General features: G+C 42.3%; 1 protein-coding gene across 1 annotated transcript in view; it reads right to left on the bottom strand.

Moving 5' to 3' along the window:
* Window positions 1-21,385, bottom strand: part of KCP (kielin cysteine rich BMP regulator) — a 622,724-nt gene that overhangs the window by 410,351 nt on the left and 190,988 nt on the right. Inside the window, exons 6-9 of the mRNA XM_078677796.1 lie at window positions 14,625-14,764; window positions 10,777-11,695; window positions 8,843-10,205; window positions 2,293-2,477 (exon numbers count right to left, since the gene is read on the bottom strand). Of these exons, the coding sequence (XP_078533922.1) occupies window positions 2,293-2,477; window positions 8,843-10,205; window positions 10,777-11,695; window positions 14,625-14,764 (2,607 nt within the window). The remainder of the gene's footprint in view (window positions 1-2,292; window positions 2,478-8,842; window positions 10,206-10,776; window positions 11,696-14,624; window positions 14,765-21,385) is intronic.

The following is a 21,385-nucleotide window of genomic DNA, read 5'->3' as shown; positions in this document are numbered from 1 at the left end:
TACCTATATAAAATTTGTCATCAACATTTCATATTAAAATATTATTTCTATTTTTTTAACTATTTAATACACTTTTTAAGATTTTCCTGTAGTTTTCCCTATGCAGATCTCAGCCCTGGTGGCAGAGACCTCTGCCTACATATGAAAAGTTACAAATAGTAAAGTTACACTTATTTTTAGGAAACGGAGATATGCAAGTGCATACTTTGTAGTACATTTACACTCGTAAATAACGAGAAGTCAAAAGTAGTACATTTACTACAAAGTGTAAGAGTAAACTTACAAGTGTAGATTTACTCATGTGACGTTTAATACCCCCTTCACTGTCTAGCCTGCATCACCTCCTAAGCCTCGGACTTCTGTGCCTCACTATCCTGAGGGAGCCATATGTTAAAGAAAAGTACTTGCTATTCCTTTAGAGGTACTAAAGGAGTGTGGTCCTGGTACACCAGTGGTAAACTATTCCAAGTGGCAGAATTGGAGGTCAGTAACCACTAACCACCCAAGGAGCCCAGGAATCACGCCGTAACTCTCCCTAACCGTGAAGTGCAGGGCACAGGTCCATGAGTGTCTCTGCCACCAGAAAGTCTTGATCACAACTAGTCTTTCTAAAGATTTGAGCTTAACTGTTCTCTGCACTGAGCTGTGTCCCAAATAGACACGATTGACCTAATCCTTCACTGAACCGTGCACCATAAAATTCCTCTATTGACTTAACTTGGCTCTTGTTATTTTGGTGGCAGATTTTTGGATGAATGGATTTTTACTAGAAAGCGAGCAGCTGGGGCTTCAGACCACGCGCCCAGAGCCAGAGATCGGTCATAAAGTGGATTATTTATATCATAACATAACATACCACATTGTATTCATGTAATACTGTATATCCATTCCATTGCTTTAGACTATGTTCACATCATAGTAAGTCGGACAAGTCTTGAAGTCTTCCAAGTGTACGCAAAGACAGCCCAGTAATGCAACATTGACCTTAGGGCTAGTGGAACAGAAACCCCAGCATGAAAATGCTATAAAAATATTTGTGGGGATAGCCTAGCCCCGGAAGGTGTACCACCTTCTAATTTTCACAGGGCAATATACTTTTCACTCCTCTTTTACTTACCAGTGAATCGACGTGCTTATTCTTCCTTGAAGATACGGGCATACAGTTTGAATGTTATGTACTTTGCCATGTTATATGTTAGTTTTAATCCCTAAAATGTTCTAGACTAGGCCTGGATTACTTGGTTTACTTATTCCTGGAAAGTCACATGACCAAAGAAAGAGACTTGGCTATCCAACTGAAGTGCAATACAACTTGTGGCGCTAGCACACCAGTGACAATCAACAGTATAAACACAGGATAGAGCCCAGTAACCAGTGACAGTCCAAGAAACGCAAGAAAAAAACTACCTGACATGCCCCTAAACTTATTAGTAACAGACACAAACAAGTTGCTAAACTGGCAAACCTACTTGCATAAGATGAGGGAGAGTGTTCTGAGCTGTCTGTGCATTGATGGAGTCATAGCCTGTTCACTGTTTAGTTCACAACTTTTATTTTTAACAGTTTTTCAAGTGAGTGATCATGCTTTCTTTCTATGGGAGCTTCCTTGACTTCACTAATTCTCTTGCAATTCGTATACTGATCATTCACTGATTGCACTCATTCTAGTAATTACTAGCTTGTTTTCTATGCATAACCTTTCACAAAGATCCCTTGCACTTGCTAACTCACTCGTGTCCCTGAAAACCTCCTTTACCTGCAATCCCTCTCTACATTTGGTGAATAGACATGTACACATTAAAAGTCTACAAGGAAAGTGTCAAATCTCTATCAGATACAAAACATGCCCAATCCTTAAGCACCTCTGTGGTGACAATTCGTGGGTTGTGAAGGTCAGCTGCTAGGATCCTGGTTGTGACCTGCCATCTCTGTCTCAGGAACATTAGGGTTACAGTTGGAATGAAAAAACAAATAGTATCCTGGATACAAAAATATAACCCATCCCTTGACTTCTTATAGCCAGACAAAATGTTTGTTGTTTTCGAGACAATAAAGGACTCTGACAAAAAGGACTGTTGAGCCCAAAGCCTCAGAAGAGCATTTCAGTTTGCTTTACACTGCACAAAGCATATGGGATTCCAAAACAGATATAGTGGCGGCTCACATAGAACTTTTGCATTTGCGTGATGTAACTCTTTCTCGTCACATACACTTGCTCAGACTTATACAGCCCTCCCACCCTGCACACACAAGATCTTCCAAAGAAGAATAAAGATTTGCTAGGACACCCACCCTGGCATAAAACACTGTTGCCAGTAATCCGATCATACCACTCTGCAAAACAGGACCCGCACATCTGGACACGACACTCGACGTTGGGGTGCCCTACACACTGCTCATCCTGGCACAAGTCCGGGCAACTCACGGGGGCAGTACCAAGTGGGCAACCTGAGAAAAAGTGTGCTTCAAAGCAAAATCTGCAAGTGAGAAAGGTAGAATACAGCCCAAATCAGAATAACACTGACAAATTAGAACATTCAAACTCTGGATACTGGGCACAAATATTACATCACACATGTAAACTTGTTACCAACCTTCTAAACATTTTTAATGTATTAGAAATTCCTTAATTAGATTTAACCAACATCCTTGATTTGAGATTTCTGCATAACATGTGGAGATGAAGTAACTCCAGCCATACTTTAAAGAAATTATCAGGGAAATATCATTCACCCGCTTGTACTTGTGACAAAATAAGCCACTAAAAAACAGGACCCTTCCTTCCATTCTACCCCTAGGGTCCAAAAGCCCTGTGGCTAAAGCCTGGAGATTTTCATTTGGAATTAGGGATGAGAAAGCAGCAGTTATTTTCTTGAGATAATCCCAATAGTCTGTGGTGGAATTGTCAGTTGCATATTTATCTGGCTGACTCAGAGGACGTACAAACATCTATTTAAAAGTCAAAAATAGCATGTAAATAATTCTGTCCCTTGCGTCTCTGTGTGGGTGAAGGGTCTTTCATTAATCAACAATAAGCAATGGTGCTATAATGAACGAGGATGTCACAGATAATTCTGTGTATTCTATTTTTTACTACCAGTTGCCTAACATTCCAATTTATGTTCATTGTTTAAATTTGTTTCTATTCAATGTACAATTACTACATATGTATGTACAATGGTACAAATATTGGAATTAATCTTTTAGTCAGTTTAAAAAAGGTGATGATCTAGGACATGATTCTGGGTTTAGTGGTAAGTAAAAATGCTACGATTTCTTGCAGGAACGTTACATTTAGAGTAGAAAGGACCAGCTTAATTTCATTATTCTAACTATTATCTAATGGAGGAAATTCAGCAGCTGAAATCTACTCTGTACTTAGCCTTTTCTCCACAAATTGGAAGATTTTAGGTTTCCACAGACTTTAAGTAAGGCTCTAGGCTTTTTCTGTAAATGCTCATGAAATATCTAGGATTATTAAGATTTGGCCAAACCTAATAAAGGGTTTATTTACTCACTAGAATATTTGAATTGCTTATTATTGAAGAACAAATTCAATGTTTTTACTGTGAATTTTCAATGATCCACAAATAATCCATCTTTAATTGATCAGAGATCTGTGGCCTCTTATACTCCTTCTGAGTTAGAACAGTCCTCGCTGCCGGCTCCTGACATCAGTCCTGCATCACACTCCTGAGCACAATTGTAGATTCCATTAAAAGCAATGACTAATTGTGATCATAAGCCTGCTCAGACTCACTCATGGCTGCCTGGAGTGTCCTTGCCCATGTGGATGCTATCAAGAGCACAATTGGGATCTCACGTTCCATTTACTGCTACTAATACATACACGCCTTCCTGGTTCACAGTGACTCAGGTAACTGTTATGTGTGTACCACCTTCTCACGTTCCATACCACACTCCATACCACACAGAACCATCAAACACAACACCGCTGTAAAATGCCCCACCATATTAGCAGTCTTGGCATGTTGCCACAATTCCACCTCCCTTTCCACCGACTGGTTTAAAGGTGCACTGACTGCAGGGTGAGAAGCTTGTGTTGATTGCTGTGGACACTTTTTATCTCAAGTCATCGCAATCCATCACCTTTCAATGGCACCAAATCCATGCACTTCTGTGTAAATTACTAGGTTCTATTTGATACCATGGTATCCCGACTGGGATAATGGTGAGAAGAAAGAGTTAACATGCACCATTTTAATACGTTAGGTTATGTTAATGCAATTTATATATCGTACTTATACTCGTGAGTGTCTTGGCGCTTCCGGTTCAACATACTGTGCCAGAACAACTAGTTTCTAAAAAAAACATGTCTTGTGGGAGTCTTCTTAAGATGTAATGGAAGGGAGTTCCATTCCTTGATGGTATTATAACTGAAACGCCTCCCTCCCCAGTTTGTCGTTTTAATTCTGGCAGTGTCATCAAGTTGGCATTGGCCGAACGTAGAGGTCTATTTAGGGAATAACAGGTAAAAAGGTCTCAGAGAAATTGTGGGCCTTCTCTGTGCAGTACCTTGTGGGCAATGCAGAGAGCCTTAAATTTAACACGTTGACCAACTGGCAGCCAATGCAGATCCTGAATACTTGTCCTAACAGACTGATATTTGGGAACATCCAGGACTAGTCTGGCAGCAGCATTTAGAACCTACTGCAGCCTTCTAAATAGGTTGGATTGGAGATTGATATATAGACCATTACAGTAATCCAATTTTGATAATACCAGGAAGGTCACCACCATCTTTCTGGCGTTTTTGGGAATGAATGGGGGAATTTTGCATAAGGTTCTGATGGTAAAGTAGGAGGATGACACAACCTTGGAGACCTGGGACTTAAAAGTAAGTTTCTTGTCTATAATGACCCCAAGATTATTTGCTATAACTACTTGTGTGGGAAGGGGGCCAAGGGTGTCTGGCCACCAAGCTGGAGACCACAATGGAAAAAGGTTTCCAAACAGAACCACCTCAGTTTTGCTTGAAGTCAACTTCATGCAGTGCCTGCTCATCCAACTGCTCAGAGTGATCATACAGTGATGTAGTTTGAGGGAGTGGTTAACATCCTTATGCACTGTTGAGATGGAATGGAATGGAAAAATAATTTATATAGCGCAAAACTGCCACCCTACGGGTATCCTGGCGCTTGGTTAGAATAACATCAAAGACAGCAAACTCAATTGTCAATGTCCGGAGAGCTAATCTGTATTCCTTGGAAAGAGCCAGGTTTTCAGGCTCTTCCTAAACCCTGTCAATGAAATTTCCTGCCTAAGGTTCAGAGGCAGCCCATTCCAAATATGTGAGGCCAGTATTCCGAAAGCTCTACCCCCCTTCCGGGATTTCTTAAATCCGGTGGTTGTAATCAGATTGGTGTTTACCAACTGGGTATCGTCGGCATACCAGAATGTAAGGCTTGTCTCATGGCAACAAGGCGCCTGAAGGAGTGTGTACAGCTTTGTAGTAGGAATACAGAACATAGCTAAACTTGGAAAGGCAGTCGTTAGTTCGGGCTCGAGAGCCTAGCCCAAAAACAGAGACACAATGTTCTATAACTTTTACTTACATCAACAAGATCTATCTCAGACCCTATGTGACAGTATCAGGAATACCCAGCAACTCACTCAATATTTGGCTCCAATGTCAAATCTAACATTGAGTTTGGTGTCTCGTTCTCAGATTAAACTTTCAGAGGTCATATTTCAAATGTAAAAGTCTTGCTTTGTAAAAATGATTCATGCAATACAAATACAACCACACTCAGATCAGAAACAAATTCTGCCCTTTACTGTGCTTTACTGAAAGTCACTAAATACAGAGACTGGACAAGTTATGTATAGTAGAGTAAAAGCACACACCAGTAACAGTTACTGCCCCCTTGCTTCTGAAGGCCTTCAATCTACTTCATGAGGTGTATCGGAGACCTTTATAGGACTCCTCTCCTCAATAGGTCATGTTCTGTTATCTAGTGTTGGAATATCTCAAGGAGGGAAAACTCTTGCATATGCTTACGACTACAAACCAAGCTACTCCCGTTCAGGCACTTCGAGTAGAATTATGGGCAGTGAGTGCATACGCGTGAGCTATGGCAAACCTTGTCAGTGGGCTTACAACATGCTACATGCACATGATGGTACATTAAGAGCAATTATATGTCAGGAAACTGTTAAGACTGATCCAGGAGTATATACTTTTAAACAAAATTTAGAGATCGCTTTGGAGCACTTTCAATGCTACTAGAACCTTTTACAAAGTTGGTCCCCGGAACTCTTGAAGTTCTTTTTAGAATCTACTCCAAGGCTGAACTACGAAATGGATAAACTTTATTTTCAACAGTTATCGCATTCCAAGCTCGCATTAGCTAGGGTGGAGTATAAAGAGATCCCAAAATGTTTGAGTGTTACACTGCACCATAAGGTTAGGCAATGCATCCTGATGCTAAGACTGAGGACACCACCGTTAAAAGATATAACGAAAAGGTGGGGCGGAAATTTTAACAAAACCGGCCAATGTGATTTGTGTAATGGATGCATTCAAGATTTGGTAAATGTCCTATTTGTCTGTCCAAATAGTAGCTTGGTAGATGCACGCCCTCGATTTTTAAAACCGGTTTGTACAAAATATAATATTTTTAGAACTATGCATCTGATTGAGATTATAAGAACCCGACCTGATGAATTTGTATGTTACAAAGTTTTTTTACTTTTTTAAAGTGTTATTCCTATTATTTTAGAGATATATAAGATAAGAACAAAATCTTTTTTGTTTATGAAGAATTTCATGATATATTGTAATACTATGGGACTGGAAATCTGTATATATTATTTTAACATATTGTGGATCTCGGATGAGGTCTATAGTAATCAATAAATTTCGCAATTTCAATTTCGTGTTGGAATAGAATGCAACTGTCTGTGGTATGATACGATATTGGCATTGATTTGTCTAAGAGTGATTGGAGGCCAAAGTCTACATGAGTGGTTGGAGAAGTGTGCAGGTAGAGAGAGTCTGCTGCAAAAGGAGTGGGGTTTGTTGTGTGATTGTCAAACTTGTGATTCGATTGTGTTGCAGCAGATTAGATGCAGCAGTCAGTGTAGGGAGGAGATGCAAGGGTGATAAAGGGAGTGTGATCTCCCTGGAGGAACAGAGGTTGTCAGAAATCCTAAGTCGTTTTGTCCCCACCACTTTAGTCGTGTGGCAAATGTGCAGAGGTTCAATGCATTCAACATCTGCATGTTCATATTCCCAGTGTGTCAGCACAGCCATACTAATAGCAATATACTGTGTACAAATCTCTATGACATAACATACCATAATAAATCATGATTAGGGGTAAAGGGCTATATGATATACTCACTTGTCCCACAATACCCAATTCATAGATTAATAAAATCTTGGTCAATATTTGGAATGAAATGTGCATTGGATCTAGGTTAACCCAGTTAGATTCAGTATGTATAATAGGTGTATGCAGGTCCAGAAATAATGCTGGATATCAATTGTCGTGATACATAAGACTTGACTTAGTGAGCATTACAAAAAAACCAAAGAGATTTGAAGCGACACTCGAGTTCAGAAATAACATTTAATAACAACATTTAGTAGTCACCAGTTGCATGTTGTTAGTTGTTCAGCCAACACGTGTTTCGCCCTAGCAATGTGTGCAGGCCTAGGGCTTTTCCAAAACTCTACAGAGTCTTAAAATGTTAACGTTTAAATATTGTGATTTTGTGGATAAGGGATTTCAATGCGGTCATAAAGGGACTATGTTAGGTACCTGTATGCAGCTGAGATGACTAGGTCCCACCAAGAAAAAAAACATTCATGCTGCTCCTTTCAAATATATTAAAGCAGGTCGAAATAATCTATGGTTCCTTTGAAGGGTAAAACGAGTCTGTATATAGTAACAGTGACAAAAAAAATCCAGCTTTCTCAATTTTCATAGATGTGTACAGGTCCAGACCACATGAGATGTCTTTTGTTGGAGACCCGATCACTTTATGGAGAATCTCTTCCGCCTCTAAACATGTCCTGATTCATATGCGTCGGTGATCTGTATTGCTCAAAGGATTCTTTTGACCTTATTTATCATGTACAAACTTGTTTTACCCCTTGAAGGAGCCACAGATTATTTCGACCTACTTTACTAAAATACAGAAACATGAGTTATTACAAAGAAAATGCAGGAGTTCCTTGCCCTTAGTCATACTTAGTCATCTCAGCTGCATAAAGATACCCATCATATTTTCCTTATGACTGCATTGAAATCCCATATCCACGAGATTTAACTTATTAATATTTTACAAATCTGGAGAGCCTTGAGAAAGCCCTGGGCCTGCACTCCTTGATAGGCTGAAACTCGCATTGTTTGAACTAACAACTTGAACCTGATGACTATTGATCATTGTTACTAAATGCTGTTTACGAACTCCAATGCTGCTTGAAATCTCTGTTTTTTCTCTAATGTTCACAAAATCAAGTTTTATATATTATGACAATTGATGTTCCACATTATATTTGGTACATGCATCCCCCTTTTTTAAATACATAATAAATCATATTGAAACATAAGAGAGGGGAGTTAGTGTCACCAAACCAGGTGCATGTTGGGAAAGCGAAAACATGAATAACTCAAGGCAAGTTTGGATAATGTTCCACATTCTGAGTAACACATCGTCAGTTCTTTGTAACATTGCAAAACACCTTTAAAGGGCCAATATTCTTGTTATGTCGAACTCCTTTCTTTGACTGAGAATTTGAAGATCATGCATAATCAGCTGTTCATGGCAGCCTTCCCAAACCCTTCTGACACACTCACATTCAATGCCTTACCTTAGGTCGGGGGTAACTGGTACCCAGAGGTTGTTCTCCTTCACTGAGGAGATGTTGGGTATATAGCTGCTGTCAAACATGTGCTGTGAAGTCCATCTCTGCTCCAGCTGCCTCACAACCTGCAAGGTCACATGTACCTCCCGTGTCACCCAGGTATGCTGCAACCACCAGGAGGGAAGAGGACTGATAGGGGGACAGATACGTTTGATATTGGTTAAGACATCCTTCCCCAGCACATACACCTGCTGTTGAATGAAGAAGTAGAACCTCAAGTAATGAGGGCCGTGAAAAAAATAGTTGCACTGGTCTCGGTCATATCCTTCCAGGTTGAAACCAAATACATCAAATCCGTTTTTGTCCATGCCTAATCTGTCATACCCGTAAGTGTTATATCCATTCCTGAAGAGTGGATCAATAACTTCAGCTCGCACTTCGGGAAGCAATGTCCCATCTTTTCTCATCCCAAAAGGGGTCACCTGAGATCTGTTGAATCCGTAGCGGTTGTAGCCAGAAATATCAAATCCGTCCAAATCAAAGCCATCTCTGTCAAAACCATTTCTTCCATAGCCGTACTGATTCCAGCCCTGATGGTCAAAACCTCTGCGATCATAGCCCATCATATTATAACCATGAAGGTCAAATGGTCCATAGTCAGATTCAAACACATGCCCTTCTATCCTATGATGTTTTGGTCTCACTGTGTAGTTACAGGGTGCTCCAAGAGTGATGGAGACATATCTAGTGCACAGCTGTTGCTGAGCAAGCAAGATGTCATCAGGGGCAACATCAAAAGGCTTCATCTTGATGTAACGTGCATCTGGAGGGTAGCGGGGTAGCCCATCAGGACTTTTTTCCTGCCAAAGGGTCCACAACTTGTCGATGAAGGCATAATGTGAGAGAAAGATGGGGTCATAAGCACTAAAGGGAGATGCCATATGCCCTCCAACCCAAAGATGGAAGAGGCTGGAGAGTACTTCTACATGGAAGGAAAACTCTTGGAAAGATTCTTCTGCTAGAATGAGCTGGATGTTGATGGCATCCGGCAGCACTATTGAGGTATTGAATCTTCTGCTGAGACAAGGTTCCCAGTTCTTCCCAAGTAGGAATGGGTGATGTAGGACACAGCCTGATCTTGGGTCCCCATTGCCCCCAAAGAAATTGGCCTGCCACACTACAGATGACTCCAGGGACCCGGAGTCTACAGTCCACTCGAAGTAAGGGATGGCGATGTCACAGGAAGAGACCTTCTGGAGCTCCCTCTCCACCAGCCGCAGAAAATAGCGATGCCAAGGCAAAAAGGTCAGCCTGCCATTGGCCTGGGGGCAGTACTCTGCTTTCAGTCGAGAAAACTCCTCCCACATGTCTGTGCAGATCCCCAAAGTAGAGTTAAGGATGGTAAGAAAGAAAAACAGGTTTTAGAATGCAGAGTGAGGACAGAACAGACAACAACATAGCATCATAAGGTCAGACATGCTTCTCTAAGAAACTATGTAAACCCTAGGTAACAATAGGTTCGTTAAACCCTTCTGATAGGGCAAAACTATGTTTAGAGAAGTAGCCTGCTCAATCCCTCCTAAGACACATAGGACAATAGAGTGAAACATTGAACAAATATTTAACATCCAAGGCTAAGGAGTTGTACTCTAGGCACAACAAAATAAGCTGCATGGCAAATAAGCGACAAACTGGGAAAAGGATTAAAACATTGCACATAGGAGTAACACAGTGAACAAAGGACTGACCTAGTGAAAAAGGAATGACACAGTCAACAAAAGAGAGACACTGAGGAAAGGAGTGACACATTGGGCAAAAAGTGATACACTCAACTAATTAATGATATTTTGAACAAAGAAGTGGCACTATCAGCAAAAGGGAACAAACATATTGCTCATCATGCAAAAGAAACTTCAAATTATGCTTTCACAGAGGCTCACCTTCCTTGGCATACAAATCCCGGACAGCTTTCTGATAGATGTTTCGCTCCTCTGTTGTCATGTCTCGGATCTCTTTGCGCTGGCTCACTTGCCTGCAGTTGCACTCCACAGCGCCAGTGTAACTGCAGAGGCACACCTCACAGCCATGTTCAAAGGATTCCCCAAAGTGGTAGGTTCTTCCTGCATAGGAGCACCCGCAGCTTTCACCGCAAGCTGTCTCTTCACACTTCTTGCCTGGAGAGAAGCTGACTACCTCATGCCCAGCCACTTTCCCATCCGTTGCCTGGCACTGAGACAGTGACAGTGACTCACACTGCCATGTGAACCCCACACAGAACCCAAGGTAGCTGAAGCCATCAGCACCAAGGCCACCACAGTTGAATCCAGCCCGGTTGTACCCATTTCTGTCATAGCCTTCACTGCTAAACTCCATGCGCCCATCATGTTCACCCTTGCGGTTGTAGCCAGTAAAGTTGAAGCCAGTCTCCTTGTGAAAGCCATCTCGGTCATACCCTTGCTGATCAAATCCATACTTGTCAAATTCTCGGCCATCATTGAGTCCACTAAAGATCTGCCCGTTGGGACCAAATAATGCAGGCCCAGATCGGACAGGGTTGAAGACCACTCTCTTTCGCTGATTGCGGTCTACTCCTGAACTGTTGTACCCGTAGCGGTCATATCCCTCACGGTCATAACCAAAGTGCACTCCACTGACTATCGGGCTGCGGTAACAACAAGCTCCTATCTCGCAACGCCTCTGACACTCTTCTTGACTAAGGAAATTGTTGGCATTGCCACCACAGCCGGTGTAGAGAAACTCCATGCAGCGACGATGTTTAGCACTGTAAAACCAGTGTTGTTTCGGTTGCTGTGACGATCCATCAGTGCACTTGCCACCATCTTGAGGCATGGAGCATGTCTGCAGGGTGATAACATAATAAAATGACAGTGTCAGATACTACATCACATTCACTGTAATAGTAATGAGAGTGCCTGTCTAAAGGAAGAAGTATGAGTGGAAGGATAATCATAGATGAAATTAAAAGCTCTATTCTAGGAAGTACCACTATATATAACTGTGCTACCTCAGAACATACATCTATTAACGTTCTATTGTGAAGCACTGGCTATTAAGCACTTCGAAATAAACCCAATGTAGCTATTATATAGTTTAGCCTTACGGGGTCTCTCAGATATGTAAACTCCAGTAAAGTGGTAAAGCAAGCGGAAAACCATAGCTCACTTCACCCCTCCCTTGTAGGAAGTCTCATTTAGACAACACAAGCTAATGGATGGAAATTGCAGAACGAATCTTTAACATTGGGAATTCCTCTGGGCAACAATGCATTATATTACAACTGCCAATCTATACGTTTACAGAAGGGGAAACAATAAGCAAATCAGAATGTTCCCATCTCAAAAGAAGTAATTTAGCCTAAACAGCTAGACCAGGTATACCCTCCAACCACTGAACACAAGAAAACATGTCTAACCATGACTGGGTTCCATCAGTGGGGTGCGGCTGAATCCCTACGATGCAGCACCTAGGAAGCAGAGTGTATAGATCTTCGTCAATGAAGAACATTCTAGACAGATTCGACTAGACAGCATATTCTAGACAGTGTTTCTTAGTATCACGATCTAGATCAAGCGTGCCCAATGTTGATCCAGGATGGTTACATCCATGGGAGATTTTCGGGATATCCACAAAGATACATTTACATACAGTGAATCTCAATGGACCTCATTAACGTATTCAATGGTTTAATGAACCTAAAAATCTTGAAAATCCTTTCTCTAGCACAAGATCTAGGAAGCACATTTTACACAGAACCAACTCTCAAGATCCTTCTAGACAGCACTACCTCGCACTCATACTAGGAAGCGCAACGCCAAGGGCCACGTCTGCACAGGTGAAGCTATGATGTCTCTCTTAATGGAGACAAGGGTGTTTTGATTACATGTGGGTGATATGCGGTGGGCCTCGAAGAACACAACAGAGGCATTAGACACATTTTGAATTATCTCAGGGTTGAGAGTAAACTGTGGAAAGTTCTCTGTGCTTACCCGATACAGATGTCTGTGGAGGTAGCATTGCTCTCACCTAAGAATACTAAAAATAGGAAACAAAACAACTACAATTTGCTACATGGGGCCGCAGTTATATCGTGCACTCCGTGATTTACTTGGCAGGAACATTCGCCCGGAAATACAGGCAATGAGGAAATGTGCGCAGTTCTAGGGTACGCTTCTGCTGACAGTTATGAGGAGGATAGCAGTAACCAAAATGGCGGCACTCCCCTAGTTACTATATTATTTTGTGACAATACCATTGATAACACCAGGGAGGTTGCTCCGTGACATTGATACAATCCCCACTGATTTAGTGTGGGGCTCAAAGAGATATAGGGTGTCACTATCTAAGCTACTGCTTACTACATCTGAGGGTGGGGTAGCTTCCCTGGACTTTGAAGTGTACTATCTAGCCGCCCAGTTGCAATGGCTGACAAGTTGTATGGCAGACTGGATGGCAGGGCATGGAAGGTGATTAATATGATCCCGTCAATGGCAGGATATTTAAGGATTCTTCTATGGCATGGGAGAGGAGGAGTAGAGGGAAGAAATCCCCCTGGAGTATTATAACACTGCTGGAATCGGCGCCTTCACAAGCGCCACACACTGGTAGCCTATATGCTGGAGTTTCCTAGGGATGGATGGGGAGCCCTCCTGTGAGCAACAAACAAAGGAGACTTGAAAATATGGAAGGAAAGAGGAGTATTGAGCATAGGGGACCTGTATGGAGGACACACACTTAGACTTTGTGAAGCTGAACAAGGAATAGGATTTACACAAGGGGCAGTTTGTTCCAAAGAACGGTTACTGTTGCCATAAAAGAAGAAAGAAGGATGGGAACTGACAAACCTCCCACACACCAGGGATTGAAGACAACCCTCAGTGCTAAAGGGAAAAGCAAAGCCGCTACTCTGTTGTACTGGGCATTGATCTACCAAATTACACCTCCCTTAGACACTCTGAGAGAACGTGAGGCAGTGGACATACAGAGACCTATCTCAGAAGGTACTCACATATGCCACTAAGATAAACAAGAACATATGTTTGCAACTGATTCAGTTTTAACTACACAGAGCATATATGACCCTGGGGAAGATAAATACATTCTACCCAACTAAGAGGGCTGCATGCCCTCTCTGAGTGGAACTAGGCCAGAATATATACATGTGGTCTGGAACTGTCCTAAATTCAAGTTCTATTGGAACAAAATAGTTCAGTTGGTAAACGATGGAACCAAACAAGGCATTACGACCACCCTCGAAACTTGTTTGCTGGGACTATGCCCATGCCACAAAAGGAAAAAAGTAACAAGTAGATTTATGTTTATGTATATCCTAAAACATCCTCCTTCTGGACTCGGAACAATCGCATCTGCTGCTTTATTGATAAAACCAGTAAAAAAGAGTTAAAAACAATGGCACTTTGATTAAACTGCATCTTCTGGAACTTGAACAAAAGCCATGTACTATCTATAGGCAGAACATGTCCCTCTGGTGCCAGGCTCTGCCTGCTCTCGGCTCCTAGGGTGTGCCAGGGCTGCTTCATGCATGGATCTCAGCTAGACTGGTCCTGGCAGCTGAGATCCGCGGCCCTTTGATCTATTGCACAGCACTAATCACCAGCTTGCCAGAACTGCATAATGAAGAGGATAGTCTAAAATCAACACCTAGTCATGGATGTGTCTTTGAGAGGGGCGCTGCTCGGTGGACCCCTTCTGCAGGGCATGGTGTGGGAGAGGGCGTACAGTCACTGCTCTGCCTGAGCAGTGGCCTTACCTGCAGCCGAGGCTTCTCACACAGGAGGCCCGTGAACGTCAGCGGGCACTGGCACGTGTATCCCCTGGGATGCTGCAAGGTGTCTGGGCGGGCAGGCTGGCACTGCCCTCCGTTCAAACAAGGGCTGGCGGTGCAGGGGTCTAGAGGAAAAACAGACAGCTTAAAACCAACAAGGGGCCCGCAAGTGCAAATTCAAACAACACCACTGCCAAGGCAAGTGATACAAGAGTTTCCAACTGAATTCATTTATTTATGACAGACTACAGCGCTAGTGTGAGCAAAAAGAGTGGATGTAGAGCTGAGGGGAAAGTCAGGGTTCAATTTACATCACATGTGAAAAAGAGTGCACGATTCTAGACTCGCCATCATCGGCAGGTCCTGTCATGTTGGCTGAGCATGAAGAAAGTTCCTGGATTTGCTCCTTCAGTGTTGGATGGAGACAGACTTTCTGAGCCTTAAAAGCCGCTAAAATGTTTGCCTTACCTCATTTGCAAATACTTGTGATTCCTTAGTAAGCGTGCCTCTGCCGTAAGTGTGATTGGTGTTCTGGCTTACTTGCTCAGCCATGGTCAACTGTGAGGCCACTTGCACTTCTCGGTTTTTGCCATGGCTGCAGTGGAATGGGGTACCATGCCACAGTACATGCATGAGGTCCATAGCGCTGGAAATGTGAATCTTTGGGTGGTATTTTCTAGGTTATGGGGCAATTGTGGTGCTGCACAACATTACTACTTGTATATTTTCATAGGCTGAAGGGCAGTTGTGGGACCATTGCCAGCAGGAGGTTTATAATGCTGGTCAATGAGTTTTCAAGTAATACATTCATAGACTGTGCTTTAATTGTGGGACCATACACAGTTACCATCACGAGGCTCGTTATTATGGGTGTTGCATATTCTGGTAGTCTTTTTATTGGTTGAGCGGCAATGGGGGTGTCATAAAGCATTAAAAGTAAGGAGGAAGAGGTGCAGAATTTTGTTCTTTGAGTCTGCTTGTCATATTTTCAGTAGCTGGGGAACAAACAAGGGTCTTTAAATATTGCAGCTGGGAAGGCTGGGACGAAGTTCTAAAGGTTGGCTTCTGAGCTGATAGTATTTCTACTTTAGAAGAATTAGGGCTCAGACAGTTTACCTCCATTAAACACTGGAGTTATGAAAGGTGATCTTATGCGCATGAGTCAATGATGAGCTCCTTAAGATTTTCAAGAGTTTCATGTTATCCGAGTACGTCTAGAGGTCTGCCCTGAGGAGGGCTAGGAGATATGAAGAGGTGTAATTTAAAATTTGACGAGTATTGTTGAGAGCGTTGAGGCCAAAGGGGCTATATAAGTAGTCTGATAAACAAAAGTGTGTGTAGTTGAATTCCTCAGTGAAGAGTTCGGCACATTTTTTAGTGGTTAAAAACGAAAATCTTATATGGGTTATTTTGTAGCTTTTCTTGGCTTCTTTGATTCTGTAGAGCCCAAGTTGACGTCACTTGTACTGAAATTCCGTACACGGCCTTCAAATGTTATTTCAAGAATCCATTTCCTGGTACTGATTTCAGAGTCTTTTCATGAACGACTTTTGTGTCCGTGGAGCAGTGGTCGAAGTGGGCGGGATCGGAAGGGCACGGCGTGTCCCTACTTCTTTTATTTAAAAAAATTCTGTTCCCCTACTTTATCTTTTCAAAACGGTGTCCCAGGACGGCAGAAATAGCAAAGGCATCCAGATAAGGCTGGGCTTGAGTTCGTGGACGTTCGGGAACGGGCAAAGAAGGAAAAGGACTCTGTCTCTTCCTTACTGCCCAGAGAAGAGAAGGACAATGTCCTCTTTTCTGTGCTGGCAGCTGCACTTCCTCTCTTCCTGTTATTCCCTTTATTTCTGTCTTGCTCCTCACTTACTGAAAACCGTGACTTGAAGAAACGGTTCTCAACCTCTCTTTCCTTCTTTCATTTAGTTGCTTCTCTATGAAATGGACCGAAAAAAGAAAAACACTCTTGCGGGAAATGCCCTTTGTCTGACATTTTTCTATTCCAAAGTGCAGCCTCGAGATGGAGAGAAATAAAAGGTTTAAAATATTAAAAATAAATACATAACTAACTGAAGCAAGACAGAGTGGTTGCAAAGTGGCCATATTGGTTTTAATCACATCCAAACACATCAGCCTCACTTTACAGACTTTGCAGTGAAGCGCTACTTTTGTTTTCTCATCTTTCTTTGAACAACATTATTTTCCCCAGATGGGAAGTGCACCATTCCGGGATGTATGGCAATACTTGGTTGATGGGTGGATTGGAAAACAAAATGTGTACCATGGCTCTGTGGTCTTTTTAAACCATACTGCTTACGTTTTGTAAGGATATAAGCAATAGGCATTAAAACCGGTCCATTCCGGGCCCTGTAATCATGGCCTTAACTTTTCAGGTAAAATCACTTGCTGATTTCTGAATAGTGAGTGAGAGATCTTTATGGCAACCATATTGTTTCTGCTTACATTTCACATGCTTTACTTAATCTTGCATTCCTAATGTGTGGTTGCTTTGACTTTTTTTCTTTAGGCAACATATTACTCTTTTCAAGTGCATAATTTGAATTGAGCCACATCCAAGTGTTTATAGGGGGCACAACTAGATTGTAACTGAAGGCAGTGCGAGTTTCTCTCAGTGGGGCAGTATGGTGCTCAGTGGGGGAGAGGATGTGGCACTATGGCCAGAGCTGTCGAATTTGGAACTGGGGAAACGGGTTCTGCCTTCATGACCAGTCCACCAGACCACTCTACTGAGGAAGCATATTCCCATGCAAGACCTTAGAAGGCCCCACTAGACTTTAGAAGGCCTGATGTCTTAGCACAAGCAGGTGCACCCTAGTGGCGTCAATTGTGGGTTAACCTTGAAGGCCTGTCCACCACAATCCATACTGAAGTTCATCTACAGTCTTACGGGCAGGCCTAAGAAGCAGCAGAACATGGAGCACAGTGATCCAGTCACTGTGACTCTGTCACTGCGGTCACATGAACCTTGAGCAGGTTAGGGCGGTGCAAATGGTTGGACCGCACTCGGTATCTATTTCGGGTGGGTGCATAGTGTTCGCAAGTATATTACGGTTTAAAAAACACACTTGTTGCCTCCTTCCTGGCCTCCATCAATTTTCAGCAACAATAAAAATGTCATGATAACTTCGGTGATTAATGTTCTTCCTAGAGAGAGATTGGAGTTTTGTCTAGTGGAAGGGTTGACTCCTGGAAAGGTAGCACAGAGGGTTAATGTGCCTGCTGCAAAGAACATGTACCATGCAGATCACAAAGTGAACATAATGTTAACTAGGTTAGTAGGTTATTGCTTTTGTCCGAGAGATCCTTTTGTTACTTGCAGTTTATAAGTTAAAATCCTAACATAGAATAGTGAGCTATTAAACTATACTGCCTACTAGTATGGTTGTCATGTGGCTTCTACACCTTGTAGTCCTTTGTCTTATGTAACATTTCCTATACAGGGATTTACACACTTATAAATGATTCTCTCTGTGTAGTGTGTGTGTGATGTAAAGTGCTCTGACAACGTACGCTGGTGTGAATGGCGCTGTAAATCAAATTAAATGCATCTGAGAAAGAGTGTGGTTATGGAGACTTGAGGGGGACTGATAAAGGGTGGTCCAAGGCATAGGTGATCATTGGGGGCACCAACAAACATTGTTGCACAAGGCGCCATGAGCACTAAAGCCAGCCCTGCCATCGAGGCCAGTCCGCCTCAACCATTGGTACCTCCACTGGAATTATGCAGCAATGGGGGACAAAGTGATGACGCAGTTGTGACTAAATTATGCAACAAAAAAAGGCTGCAGCGTAATGCGATATATTTTCTTACACTTTATTATTTTGACATTTTTACACGTTAAGTCTCTACAAAGATTCTGCCTCATTCGTATCAGTATAACATACAAAAGCAGCAGTGAGAAAGGTGATCAGTCAACCTTTGTAAAGGGCGGTCCACTTTGCAGCAACTCAAATCACGTTAAGTAACTTTTTATCTGTTTGAGCTACAAAAATGATTAGTTAAAACTGTAAGATTATGCAGTGGATGATGTATTATTTGGCAAATATGGCAGAGCCATAATTATGTAGAAAACATTTGCAAACTATGATATTTTGCCATTCATGTTTGAACTTCTCTTGTTGAAGAAGGGAGGAAAAGTGCTAATAAGAGAAACTACATGGCTTGGAGACAAATGGATTGTGATTTCACTTTTAAGCGTATTTGGGACATTGTGAGATTGGAAATATATCCCACTTTGTGAATGCATTTAAATGCCAATAACTCCTATTAAACCTTAAATAATCAAGTGAATCCATTGGTTGAATTAAAGAACACAATAAGCTGTAACTGGTCCTTGAAATGCCAAACAAATACTAAAAATTGGGATGTTTGGCACATTCTGGCCACACCTCTGACTTCGCCCACTGATCCAATCATTGGGTTATCCCCGCCCTCAGAGTCTCCACCCACAGTTCCCCTACTTTTTTTCCCCCACTTCGACCACTGCCTGGGAGAGAGCCTCTGAAGTATGCCTTTAAAGAATCCCATCTACCATAAAAGATGTAGTTCTGCCTGCTTGACAGTCTAAGGGATTTGAGCTCCCTGAGGTAGCCCTTCTGTCAGAGCAGCAGCTTTTACACATCCAGAAGAATCTATCTGAAGTGCTTAACAAGGACCCTTGAGTGAGTAAACAAGTTCATCTGTATAGACCGGACTACAGATGGAGTCACCTACAGGTTCTTGTAGAAACGCAAGGTCTGGAATAGAAGACTCTAAATACCTGATGTGAGGTCATTGGAGACTAAGGTCGCCAGCAGCTGGGTGAGTTTCTTGCAAGATCAGCCAGTGAAGATGAACCTGTCCATGTGGGGTAGAAGGAACAGTCGCACCACACGCAGTGCCAATCATTGGCCTCTCTGCTGAGTGCCAACTGAGGAGCCATTTGCATTGTTGTTTTCTGTTTGCAGCTGATCATTTTATTGGAAAGTAAACCGAGGACACGTTTACATTACTGGGAAGTGCCCAAGCAGCCAAACTGTATAGAAGTTGAATCACTCCCATCCAAACTAGGGACTAAGAGATCAAAGGTCCTCCATCCCTGCCCCACACACAGAGATCTCCTGAGAAATCCAAAGTGGTCCAATATGGATCTGCAAATTATTAATGTGTATCTTTTGTGACGGCTAGCAAGAAGCAAAGCTAGCAGGCCAACCTGCCAGACTGTCTTTCAGGGCCACAGTTGTATATATCTGAATGGTGCTGAAGCAAGCTGCATAGCTCAGTGTGCTGATAATATCACAGCTGCAATGCAACTTGAATATCATAAGGATAGTGTGAAATGTGCAAGATTTGTTTTGCAGAATTATGGCAAAATTGAGTTGCAGTTCTTCTAGTCAATAAAACAGGGCATGGGGTGTGCTTGCCGTTCATACCCCCAAAATTGTACCTATTAATGTATCTTTTAACTTTTATTAGACTTTATTCTGGCAATTGCAATGAAAGCAGATATAACAATAGGTTAAAAAAAATAAAATCATTAGATCTTTAAAATCCATGAAATCATAGCATATAAAATAGTTTAAAAAGGGATATAAGAATAAGAACGAGCAGCAAATAGGGGAGACATAGCAACAATTTGAAGTATGAGACAAAGTACATTTCAGAGCTGCTAGAGATAATTTGCTCTGTAACATGCGCTGGAAGTCTATATTCAAAAGTAGCCTATAATTTCTAAAATCACGGTAAACTGCAAAATACAACATAAGAACACACAGGCTCTGGGCACTAGGCATTAAGCAGCAACAGGGTAACCCCTTTCTCTTTGTGTCTCCACATATATGTTAGAAAAAGAGAAACAGCAAATACAATTGGTTGCGTGGTGTCCGCCTTAAGAATCCTAGTTGCAATTTTATAGTCCCTAAGGCTCCGGTTGCGCACAGCGGCAAAATCCACTTCCTCCTATGTGCATGATATTGGGGACAAAAATACAGGACATGGTCTATAGTTTCCTTAGCCGCATGGCAAAAAGGAAAGCTCAGGTCAGTTTCAGCATCATCGTGGGGACGTTGCCACTTCACAGTAAATGATTAAAGTGGCAAGGTCAAGACGTGAAACTTGATATAAAGAGATCAGGCAGATTGGGGTTCAATTGTATTCATATACTCTTCCAGACAATAGGTGTCTTTAAATTCCAGCAAAGCAGAGGTCGGGATACCTAGCGCCCCCCCCCCAGTCCTGTGGGATCTACCATCTGCATGTCTCCAATACAGCTACTTAAGCACAGACTTGTAAATGCCACACAACGTTTCCGACTGGGCCCACATATTTTCACTCCAATATCTTCAAGACTGCGAAAAACATACCTCAACCATGGGATCCTTATAGCCCCAGGGAGTTTTAAGATTTTTTCCAGGCCCAGCCAAAAGGACAAGAAGTCTACGAAGGAGCACATCCTCCTCCAATACAACAGGGGTCTGAGTTTTATAAAGAGGGAAAGGGGTCAAATGCCAAGGTCTAATCGGAGTGGCACTAGTGGAGCACTGGCAGAAAGGTTGGTGAGGAGTCCGAGAAAATGACTTTCTGTCAGTTCCTTATCATTAACATTGTCGTGCCCCCAAAATTCCCCACGATATAGAGACCCCACCAGAGCTTGCAGGTTGTAAATTTGCAATGCAGGTGTTATTTGGCGAAAGATAGCCATTCGAGGCTCTCGGATACCACCAGTATAGTGTTCTAATCTGAGATTAAA

Source organism: Lissotriton helveticus, chromosome 1_1, assembly GCF_964261635.1.
Source record: "Lissotriton helveticus chromosome 1_1, aLisHel1.1, whole genome shotgun sequence".
NCBI classification, from domain to species: Eukaryota; Metazoa; Chordata; class Amphibia; order Caudata; family Salamandridae; genus Lissotriton; species Lissotriton helveticus.
This window is presented reverse-complemented; position numbering and strand designations above follow the sequence as displayed.